We start from the raw sequence: 12,538 nt of genomic DNA, 5'->3' as shown, positions 1-12,538 counted from the left end.
CTGATTGCCACCTCTTCATCATGGCATGTGACCCCCCACACACACACACAAAAGAAGTAAATGTAAAAAGAGACATTTAAAGTCGATACAGTAACTATTTAGGGAAGGGGTGACCTACCTTTAAAGCAGAGTTCAGAATACTTAGGAACAGTGGATCTGAAGGTACTTAAGTTTATACTGAAATTGAAAGAGCCCTTAACAACAGAAACATGAACAGATAGTGTGCAGATAAGGATGTACTACAAGAAAATGTTAAAAATTAAAGCAGAATGAGTGGGAAAAGATTAAAGAACAGCATGAATGAATTTATCTATGCTGCCCTATGCACCAAGAACATTTCTTTGATATACACCACGTGAACATGTCTTACCATATACTCCATATTAGAAGCTGTTGGGTACACCTGACTTCTCAGTTTATTATGGAGATCCAAGATGCTCTGCATGTCATTGTCTGTGATGGCTCTTTTCCCTCTTTGCTTAGCTGTCCACCATTCACCATCCTCATCCATGTATTTTTCCAAAAGTTTCTCCAGCAAAGTGGCATTAGGAACCACCATAGCTGGAACTGCTCTAGCCACAAATAGCAGTGCGGTCACTCTGAGCCACTCCTGTGCCTTACACATCATAATGAATGGCCTCTGGGTTTCCCCGGGGAAAATCTCCAAGACAGGCTCTTCCACTCCTTGTGGCTATAAGACATGTCACATGATTCAGATGAAATTATTTTATGATAGCAAACCCCAACATATAAGCACTCTGGTTTTGAAAATACGTTTTCTATCACCTCCATTTTTCCATAAAGAACTTTTAAAATGTGCTGTTGACACAAAATATTTTTCCAAGCTAACCACTAAGCCAAAAGTCGAGGGCAAAAGGAGGAAGCTCAAGGCTTGAGAATAATTTCTGAATTACAAGGTTTTAAATGACATACCTTACAATGAGTACTATTTATATAGTGTTTTATTTTTGTCTGGAAACTTTTATATTCTGCAGAAACTTTAAAGTTTTCTATTTAATTTGCTTTGTTTTATTTTATTTTTAAAGGCACAATATCCCAGCATTTCATCTCTGGTTCATAGCTATTCATACACTACTCATGCCTGTATTGCTGGTACCTGGAGATGGCCACGAGGTTCACTGAAAATGAATGGCTCAGGCCCCTGGAGCAACTTTTTTTTTCACCCATGCACAGATGGAAAGATCATTCATATTCCCATATTCCAGCAAAATTTGAGCCCAACATGTGAATTTAACCCTACCAAGCGTTCTCCTGGAGAACTTCAGACTATGTCCCTCACATACAACAGGAGCCCAAGGTTCACTGAACCCTGCAGGGAGAGCGTCCCCAGGACAAGGCGAAATGAAGTGTTCCTGCCCTGCAATCCATCTACCCTGTCTTGGCCAGACCTTTCTCTACAAGTCAGTTTTTCCCAGATGATGTTTCCAAATAGGGAACCAGGAAAACCTGGCAGCTGGACCACTCTGGATGCAACTTGTGCATCGCCCTTACCTCTCCAGTGTGATGTTCCTCAGAGAGCGGAGCCTTACAGAACTGCTTGTCTCTGCAGCTGCTCCTTGCCTTGACTCTGCCCTTCACAGAGGCGACAAGGACCAGGCCACCGCGGGAGTCAGAGTGAGGAGCTGGCTGACCCCTGGGGACGCGAGCCCCTAGCTCTGTGTCTCAAAGCGAACCTGGGAGGAGCAGTGGGCACGGGCTCCAAAGTTAGCAAAGTGCCCCTGAAAGCAGCTCTCAGAGTGGTTCCCGGTGTTCCAGAGATCTAGGGTGAGGTGGGACAAAGGAAAAACTCCCCGGGGACCTCCTGCTTCAGCTTGCAGAGCCCTGGCGCCAGGCGCTTCCGCGGCTCCTCAGCTCTCCGCATTTATTGAGGTGCCTGCACAGGCACGTGATGCCAGAGCCCTCCTTTACCACCCCCACCTCCACCTCCACCCAGTTCTGGCCCGAGGCCTGTGGGAGTCGACTTGCAGCAAGCCAGGATCTTTCGTGGGCGTGCACTGTGCCTTTGTGAGTGGAGGCCCGCAAGGTCTGGACCCTGGGGGAAGAGAGCCTCTAACTTCTTCCACCTCTCTCAGATCAGACACCCTCCCCCTAAGATTCTCTCTGATGGGATGCTGAAATTACTTACAGTCTGGTTGCAAAGGAGCTAGCTCCAGAACTGGAGGTAAGTGAGCATGGAGGTACGCTAAAAACTTCCAGTCTTGTACACACAAAAGGAAATCTAGAGGGTGGGATAAAAAGAGAAACACTTTTTTATTTTCTCTAATGGATTCCCCATTGGTCTCTAGTTTCTAGAAGGAAGAAGTCTTTCTTTGGCTACTAAAGCTTAATGAGGACCAGATGGAGAAAGACTATTGCCTGACAGTTGAGACATGTCAGGAAACAGGCAGCATCGGCTTCTGAAAAGGGATCACCAGCACTTGGCATTTGTGGAAATAAGAAGAGTCCTTTAAACAATATATCATTGATAGACTGTCAGGATCTCAAAATCCAGTCCCAAGACAGATACCTGTTTTGCATCCTAGAGTAGGAATTTACTAATTGTAAACTCAAAAAGTATTGCCCTACTGAGTGTGGTGCAGTTTGTACAAGCACACTTTGTTTTGAAGTGGATTATCTAATCCCCCTGTCTTTGCATCTGCTCCTTTCAGAGTCCATCTCAAATTTCTGTCTTTATATCTGGAATGTCTCAAAGTCCAAATAAAAACCCTGTGGTGGGGATTCTCAGATTGTCCCAACCATTACCTGTCTCTTTCTATTATCCAGCTGCTCTTCTGTAGTCAGGCCCCAAAGTCCCTGGTGACATGAATCCTTGTTTCCTAGAATAGCAAAGAATGGGGAGCAGGCATATCAGAAAGAGAGCCACACTGAACCTTCTCAGGTATAGGATCACAAGGGTTTTCTTTAGCGTTGTACACACAGAATGGATGCAAATTTGTAGTTTGGGAATATTAATTCATAATTAGTGCCCCTAGCATTCAGATTTTACATCTAAAACAGTACAGTTTATGGTAAAGGACAGGTGATAGAGCAATAGTATAGTATAGTAAAGATGGAGATCATGTCTACATGGAACACTTTATGTGTCATTGAAAATCATAGAGAGAATTGAGTTAAATCTGTTAAAAGTAATTATATCTTTTTGAAATATTTGAAGAGGAACCTAAATAAATCATATTTAATATAAGAATGGCCTAAATATTCATCATATTAAGCATAAGCCTTCAATAATCTTGCATTTCCAATTTACTATATAAGCTTTTTTTATACAGTTCATGTTTTTATTTGTTATTGCAAAGTCTATTTGTCAACACAAAAGCACATCTTATCCACATCAAATGAATGTTAAAATGGCACTTTGGTTTATGACCGAAGCAGTTCCTTGTAAAGCCATGGTGGGTTGTGGCATTTCTACTCTATTGTGGCAGATACTGTTGTGTACTTGGCCAACACAGAATCTCCCACCTGTTTGTTCCATCTGAATCTGTAGCCTCTGGTTTTACATGGGGTACCCACCTTCTCATCAGCAGCAACCTTAGGAAGTGACTAGTGCTCATTCTAAGCAATATTGAAAATAGATCCCTGTAGCAGTGACTAGTGTAGGAAGAGACAGTTCAAGCAATACTTGTTCATCATTCAAGGAAGGCAGGGCTGAATTTAGAGCTGAGGAAAGGAGTTACAGTGGTTTTCTTTTGTGATCAAAAGAAAAATTATCTTTAGGTGCTAATTTGTGAGATTTGAAAAGTACAGTTGCTTTTGAGCAAAGACAAGGGACAGATGAAAGAATGACCTCTTTACCTGTTGAACAAAAGAATAAATAGTGGCTGTTCCTCCCGGTTCCTGGCCAACCACTCCATTTTCTGGTTATGGGAGATAACAAATGGATGTTTAAGCCACACTGGCTTGGCTTGAGTATTAGCTACATGTAGCCTAAAGCACTGGAATTCACATGTTTCTGCAAAGATGATTTTCTTTTGCTAGTATTCTATTCCTCATGCTGTAATTATCAATGTATGTGGAAAGTAAGGAATTACTTTAAAATGTGTGCTAACCTACCTCTGAATTTCCAAGTGAGTACATGTTGTAGAGGTGTCAGTTACCCCATACTGCCATAACCTCACATCTTCTCTCTAGAACCCCTATTAAGACATCCTTACATCTCTTTCCCTGGAGATGTGTAATGCTACATTTCTTGTGTTTAGTACTTTAATAAATAGAACTTGTGTAGATGTATTAATTTATTTTAAAGACTTACTTATTTTCCTCTTCTGTGTAAATGTCAGTGCCTGAATATATCTGTATATTGCATTATATGATCCAGGGAAGCCTTTGATGTACATATGGTGTAAGTGCCTGAATGTTTGTGTATATATACAGAGAGGGCAACCAGTGCTCTGGAGTAGGAACTACAGGAGGTCAAGAGCCACCAAGTCAGTTTTGAGAGGCAAACCCAGGTTTTCTCCAACAGCAGCACCTATTCTTAATTCCTGAGCCATTTTACCAGCCCTGGACCTTGCAGGAGAAATACTTGCCTATCTCAAAGTCATGAAGAAAACACCGCTATATTATGTTTTAACTGTACTGCTAGCCATTTTCCAATCATGTCTTTGTTCCATATAGGGTGGATTTGTGCTCGCATATGAAGAAGGCCCTTCATATAGAGTCACCTTCACGATTTCATAACTAAGGTACAGAAATAAATTTCATTGTCAAGACCAGCTTTATTATGATGCTTGGGTTAGGTTAGTAGCACTGTAACTATTTAGATCCACATTCATGTTATAAGTTGGTAACTCTTTTAGTGTGTCTTGAGGTCTAGGGAAAAAATTAGCCTGATTTGAGATTTGAATGAAACACTGTTGTTATTTTGCAATTGGGTGCTGCTCATGCATTACCTTCAGGAATTCCTCTTTCTCTTTGCTCACAGCTGGGACACTCTCTATGCACTTATAAAGCATTCAGTAACTTCCTTGTGTTTCTCTGTCTTTCCTGCTACTCTAGTCTGCCTAGGAAATCTATAACACTCAGTCTGATGATCTAACTCAATCCATTCCCTGCCATAGGTTTACATGGTTCAGCCATCTCTTCTGCCACTTCCCTGCCCTCTTCTAATTTCTCAAGTCAGAGTTACTTGAATACTTAGCCTATTCCCCAACAACAGTAAAATTTCTTATAGAGTAAGAGGTGTATATGGGTTCCATTTTATCTCTTACAATGTATATTAAATACACAGATGAATGGGACTTTTGGAAATACAAAATATGATCTTGGGAAAGTATGTTTGTTAGTTGATTTTTCCCATTGCCTTAACAAAATGCCATATAGAAACAAGGAGGAGAAAGGGTTTATTTGGGTTTATAGTATAGGGTGCATAGTCTTTCATTGCTGGAGGTATGGCTGATGAACCATTTAAGCAGGAGACTGCTAGCCACAGATGGGATACAGAAGCAGAGAGCTTGCTCAGGAAGCAGAGAATTCTGACCAGAAAGAAATCCAGTAAATGACTCTTAAGGCCCAACTATAGTGGCCTCCATATGCCAGCTAGGCCTCATGTTCTAAAGGCTGTACAACCTCTAAATACAATACCAGTATCCAAGGACAAAGAGTGTAAATACATTTGAACCTAAGGGTATGTGTGCTCCAGGATGTACATAGCAGATGAACTGAAATCTACAAAATAAACAAAGCTCATCATGCTTGAGATGATTGTCACCTAAGGTATTTCCTTGGGGGCGAAACATCTATGAAGTAAATATGTGGGAGACAATTGTGCTACTGAGAGAGGGGCAATTATTTTAAAAGTAAAAACTGGACAGGGCATTAGCAACTATTGGAAGAGTCTCAAAACTAAATAATATTAATAGTTTTTCAGTATTTTCTAGTTAAAGAATTCTGTCCTAAGACATTCATTTAAATTAAAATTTATAAATATAAATTCTCTCTTTAATAAATAAATGCAATGCATGTCTAATGCATTTATTCTTTCCCATACTGCCTTCCTAATTATCTGTAGAATATGTTTCCTAACAGTAAAATGATCACGTATTTCAGAAGGGTGCGGTATTTGTGTTATGAGTGTTGTCTCAATTAGTGGCTTATGCTTCTACATATCACCGTAAAACCTATATGTACAGTTACAGCATCAGCAGATTTTTAATCTAGAGCATGTCCAAGAGATAGAAAGATACATCCATTGACCTAAAACCATCCATCTGGTTTAAGCAGTATATTTTCAACATAGAGAAATGCAAACGTGTTTTCAAATGAAAGAAGTTGTAGGGCACATTCAGGGGTAGCCACCCCATATCTAGACCTACAGATGTGCTTTAAGAAGTGTTTGGGGTAGAGGTCTTCCAGGATTACTGGGACGAACTGCTGAGAGAAGAATATTACAGGGAAAGTCTCCACCCTTTCATCAGTAGAATTAATGGCTGAAGCAAGTCTTTCATTCCAGCCTAAAGGGCATAAAAGCTTTCTCAGCTGTCATTAGCTAGCCTATGAAGAAGTAGTTGACTAAAGTCCATATTCCACTTAAATGACAATTTTATAGAATAATGCTTAATTAAAGTGAAATTAATAACTCTACTGTCTGACATATAGATGCACTCCTACAATTAAGAATGCACATGTATGTGTGAGTATGTGTGTTTGTGTGTGTGTGTGTGTGTGTGTGTGTAGTATGTTAGGATTAAATGTTTTGTCAATTGATATTAGGGTAGTTTTTTGAAAATTTGATTATAACGACAAATTGTACAGAAAACACTGAAAATAGGGAGGATTTGAGAAACCCTTTTATTTGTAATATATAATATCAAACTAGTCTCCTGAAAATAAACCCAAAGATTAGTATGAATCTTATCAATGCTTTCTATCTAGAAGTGGTTATTGTATAGATGGATCTGCCAATAACACATTTGGCCTGTAAGCACAAAGAAGTGAGTTTGGATCAGAGTTCTTGTAAAAGCTGAAGAGGCAGCATAAGAATTGGGTAGGCAGAGACAGGAGGATCCTTGGAACTCATTGTCCATACAGCTTGGTTAATTCAGTGAGCTCCAGGTTCAGTGAGAGATACTGTCTCAAAAACTAAGGTGAAGAACTAATGAGCAAGACAGATGACATCTGTCCCCAGCATGCATGCACATAAGCTCATACATACTGAATGAACACATAGTACACACACAAAGTGAGAGGTGGGAAGAGAGGGAGGAAGAAAGCAAGGAGGAAAGGGATAGGGGAAGATACAGAGAAAGAGAGTGGGGAGAATTACAACAAAATAAAATATTAAGGAACCAATGATTTTATAAACAATAAGCAAAGCATATGAGCAAATAGAAAATATTGAATTACTTGCTTAAATAACCAGTTCTTGTAAACATATTTGAAACATCCATAATGTTATTATTAAAAAATACATCATTGACAGGAGATTCCTGTTTCTTCATCTGCCTTGCTTCATTTAATGATCTTAATTTCGGTACCAATTTTGATATCTTCTTGGTTCTAAATATGTCTTTCTTTTCACCATTTGTGCAAATTCTTTCCCAATCTATAATACATACCAACAGCTACAGTTATCTCTTATCTCTCTTCTTTCCTTTTTTCTCAAATCCTAACTCTTCCAGAAACTCTTCAACTTGTCCAACTATAAACATACTCTACCTATATTCTAAAATCTGCATATAGCCTAAAATGCTTAATGAAAGGCAAGATTAGTAGTACAACTACAATTTCTTTTAGACTTGAAGAGACTAGTAAGACTTAATTACAATGGGGACCTAGATTTGAGAATCTTTGAAATATATGTTGTATGTGTATATGAGTGTGTTTGTCTATGTGTTTGTGTGCACATATGTGCATTTGTGTAGAGACACCAGAAGTTGACATCAGATGTCATCCTCACTTTCCCTTACAATATTTTTATAAGGTTTATTTTAGCTATTTCTAAATCATTTGTTTGTGTGAGAGTGTGTAGGAATAGGGGGAGTGTGTGCCCATGAATCCACACATTAACAGAGACAAGCAGTTTCAGAAATCTCTGGAGTTAGAGGTCCACGTGGTTATGAACCTTTAGACACTATGATTGGAAAATCAAAATCAGGTCAGCAAGAGCAGTATATACTAGTAATCTCCAAGAAATCCCACCAGCCCAGGTCACTATATTTCTAGAAACAGAGTTGATGTTGTTTTCTTTTGTTTATGTTTGTTTGTTTGTTTGTTTGTTTTTACTAATTCTGGAATCTATCATTTTAGCTAGGCTATCTAAGCAGCTAGACACTCCAAGGATCCACCTATCTTATCCTCTCTACTGCTACAATTTGCAATTACAGGCATACCTGACTTTGTATATGTCAGGGATCTAAACTCAGGTCTTCATCCTTGTGTAGTGAACATAATAACTGATCTATCTCTCCAGCCCCAAAATAGAATCTATTTTATTTGAAATAAATACATAACAATCTACACTCATAGTAAGTACCATTAAATTTAATATGTATTTGTTGTAATTTGGATAAAGAATAATTCTGTGGAAATTTTTCTTCTTTCTTTTTTTGAGTATCCATGGTAAATTAAACATCCCTACTGTAGTGATTGATTGAGTTCTGTCAACAAATCGTTCTCTTACATTGGCTTTGGGCTTGATCTTTTGACTTTTATTGCCCCCATTGAATGTTGGCCGAAGTGACAGAGTATTTATTCCACACTAACTTTGAGGAGACATAGCAACTTGAACCTGCCATCTTGGAAGTCCATCTCATTGTCATGAAACAGCATGCCATGCTTATTGTTGTTCTCTCAAGATAGTCCTGAATTAGACTCTCAGCTACAGAATTCAGCCTGTCAAAGAACCACAAAGTCCACCTACCAGACCCACGAATACATTGGGTATAATGATCTCAACTCCAGAAATTTTACTCTTGCATTCTGCACATTAGCTGTCAGAGAAGAGACCTTGCTGAGACCTTAACACTTTAAGTAATGAACTGGTCATGTAGAACAAGTGTTGTTGAAGTTCAGTGAAATCAGGTAACTAGAACTGAATGACCTTTTACCTCAAAATCCTTGCCAGAGCCATCCCATAACCAAACCTTCCTCCACCAACTGCTACTTTCTTAGGCATGCAAGTGCAATCTTTGTACAATGAAACACTGGCATCAGAGGTGAGAGGCAGTGGCAAGCTCACAGAGGACATTTTAACTAACCATTTTTTTTTTTTTTTTTTTTTTTTTTTTTGGTTTTTCGAGACAGGGTTTCTCTCTATAGCCCTGGCTGTCCTGGAACTCACTTTGTTGACCAGGCTGGCCTCGAACTCAGAAATCCGTCTGCCTCTGCCTCCCAAGTGCTGGGATTAAAGGCGTGCGCCACCACCGCCCGGCTTAACTAACCATTTTATTTTGAAGTTTAGACACTTTTCTTACTTCTCACTTCACTAGTGGCCTGTGGTTTGAAAGGTTGCAGGGGTATTTTGTTTTTGTTTTGTTTTCCTATGAACTTTGTCAATAATCCAGCTATTGCCTCTTAACCAAACAATAAATAAATACAAGGATAGTTGTATGTAGGTGATTCAATTTTAAAGAAAAGCAGGAAAGCAGTAAATAAAGTGTTGCATCAAGCTGTGCTGCACAGCTATCCTTTCTAAGAGATTGTTCACTTGGAAGAATTGAATTGCTTTTTCTAAAGGATTTATAGATTTAAAAATGTATGATTTTGTCAGCATACTCTACTGTTACATAGTATTTTAATAAATGAGATGTTTAAGAAAAATATAACCCTGAAACCAAACAGGAATTCTTACTTTAGAAAGAGCTGGCTCTGCAAAAAGGAACATTCATTTGACTAAAACAAAAAGTGAATGGCAGGAAGCATGCAGGGTCAAATCCAAGGTGAAACACATTTCTTGATATGGAAAAATAAAATGAAGTAAAAAGACTGTCTGCCCTCAACGTTATTATATAAAGGAAGCAATGTTCTGCAGAGTCAGATTAAGCTTGTGCCAGGAAGGAAGTAGTAGGTGTGTGTTTTGAGACATGAACAGTGGCTGAGATCCAGATGGCCAACAGAATGGCTGAGCAAGGAATCAAAAACATTCAAGACTCATTTCCCTTCTTGCAAAAGCAGCCTTCTCTCTAGCTCATTCAAGATTTTATAGAATAATTTGAGATGCATCTGTATATATTACAGATATACAGATATTATATCTTATATAATAAATACTAATAATATAGATAAATATTAGTATATATATTATATATACTAAATATGCAAAAATCAAGACCACCTGCAGTTGTAAAAAAATTATTTGAAAGGGAACATGTAAGAAAAATCATCCACTTCATCAAATCCCAGAAGATAGATTTGATTTCTACTTTAAATTAATATCTTTACTGATTGTAACAATTCAGCTCACAGACTGTCTGTCTACTTCCAAGCTGAACATTGCTCCCATATGTGAAGCAAATTGCCTTGCTCTATCTGACCAGATTTCCTGTTCTACTTCAGGCTTCTCAAGATTTATTTAAAGTATACCCTTGGCTCAGTTTGCTAATCCAAGCTACAGGGTTAGAATTAAAGAAACACAAACCAAGAGAAAAATCATCTAAAGAAATACAGACCCATTTTCTTTCTCCTCGTCTTTTTGCTATTTAACCCACAATTTCCCCTTTCTTTTTCCAAAGACAATTTTTTCTTTGTGACACTCTGTGCTACTTTGAGCATTAGCAACTTTATATGTCGCAACTGTTTTCTAAACATTTCTAAAGCTATTTAATTTGGTAAAACATACATTGTAATTGATCTTCATTTTGTGGCATAAACCTGGCATCACTCTGTTTCTGGGCCCTTCCAAGACGAATATAATTCCCTTAGACAGAAGCAGCTCTGTTTTGGCATTTCATGAATACTCAGTGATCATGGCTTCCTGCTTAAGTCCTGGGACTCAGTGCTTTCCACTGTTAAAGCCACAAAAATAACAACTAAGCCTCATAGCAACCTTTGGGAAATCTATCTTCCTCATTGCATTGCTTTTACTTTGTCATTTATGTTACATAACATAATAAACACCTTTAACTTATTATAAAACTGAGCTGCTCCCTATCTTTATAGATAATAAAGTGTAAAGAAAAGAAATTCTGTTTATATATTTTTAACTAAAATGCAAGTATAGAACAAAGAAATGACCATTCTCTGTGCTGTTATCCTCATACATATGCTCTAAGCCAAATTTCCACTTAACTTAAAAATTGAAACTATGCAAAGATGGGGCTGGGGAGATGGGTCAGTCAGTAAATATGCTACTGCATCTAAGCACGAGAACCCAAGCTGAGATTTCCAACACCCATGGAAAAAGCCAGGCATGGCAGACCAAGCCTATAATTCAGTGCTGGAGAGACAGTAATAGAAGGTCTCTGGGGTTCCCTGGCCATTCAACCTAGTCAATTTGGTAAGCTGGAAGTTCATTGAGATATCCAGTCTCAAAAATAATAGAGTGGTTTATAAAAGCACCTGAAGTTAAACTCCATCCTCTACATAAAAAAGATAACCTCACAAAAATCTAACCTAATGTTAACAATTTCTTACCAAGAAAATGTCAGACTTTGGCTTGCCTTGGTTTGTTGTGAAATTCAGAAATTATTACTTTTATGACCATGAAAAATTATGAAAGCCATGATCAATCTACTTTTGAAGTAAAACCAATAAAGATATTATCTCAAAACCCCAAATGTATTCAAGGTACTAAATTCATTATGATATTGCCTTAATTAAAAAGTACATTCAAAGGCCATAGTATCTCCTAGGGACACAACCTTTGTACCATATTCTAAGAACCTATTTCCACCTATTTTTCTAACTTCTCCAACATATTTATTTTAGTTCATTGCTAGTTCCAGACTTTCAATACAAGAAATCATTTTTGCTTCTAGATTCAAGTCTGCTAGAATTATACTTCAATCATTAGAATTTTAATTCAAAAGACTGAGCATACCTGAACATTTTCTATGCTCTTTATGTTTTTGAACCTTTCTTAAGCTATTCCAACTTATTCTTTTTATAAATAGAAGAGTAAGACCCAGCCTATGAACATTATGCCATGTTGTGTCTTGAAGTTCAGGGTTTCTAAGTCTAGGCAAATAATCTTCCAGTTGACAGGGCTTTCAACAAAACTGACTGCTTTGGATGAAATCTGAGATGACTCCTTAAGGCTATGCCAGATGAAGAGTCTCAGTTATCTCCTGGCAATGTTGGCAGCCTTTCCTCATGTCCTTTCTAAGACCAGATGGTTTACCTACCACAGATGCTCACAACAAACAAGGTAGGGAAAGAACAATACAGAGAAACACACATCTTTTGATGGAGTGAATAAGTGAGTGCCCTGATTATAAACCTAGAACCAATGAGTCCCTCTCCACTATTTTATGTAGGCACAAGATTTTCACATATGTGGTAATTATTTTTAATAAATTAAGATGGTAAATTTTCATAATGTGTAAAAAGATTTTATTTTTTCAAATGTACAATTCATAAT

At 38.0% G+C, this 12,538-nt stretch overlaps 1 protein-coding gene across 1 annotated transcript in view; it reads right to left on the bottom strand.

Moving 5' to 3' along the window:
- Crispld1 (cysteine rich secretory protein LCCL domain containing 1) overlaps nucleotides 1–1,840 on the bottom strand; it is a 39,225-nt gene extending 37,385 nt beyond the window's left edge. The window contains exons 1-2 of the mRNA XM_021161462.2: nucleotides 1,513–1,840; nucleotides 371–691 (exon numbers count right to left, since the gene is read on the bottom strand). Of these exons, the coding sequence (XP_021017121.1) occupies nucleotides 371–628 (258 nt within the window). The 5' untranslated portion in view covers nucleotides 629–691; nucleotides 1,513–1,840. The remainder of the gene's footprint in view (nucleotides 1–370; nucleotides 692–1,512) is intronic.
- Nucleotides 1,841–12,538: the final 10,698 nt, after the last annotated feature.

The sequence above is a fragment of the Mus caroli genome, unplaced genomic scaffold, assembly GCF_978045245.1.
Source record: "Mus caroli unplaced genomic scaffold, Mus_caroli_1 scaffold_1, whole genome shotgun sequence".
In the NCBI taxonomy this organism is placed as follows: domain Eukaryota; kingdom Metazoa; phylum Chordata; class Mammalia; order Rodentia; family Muridae; genus Mus; species Mus caroli.
Note: the sequence above shows the minus strand (reverse complement) of the source record. Positions and strands in the feature narration are given on the sequence as shown.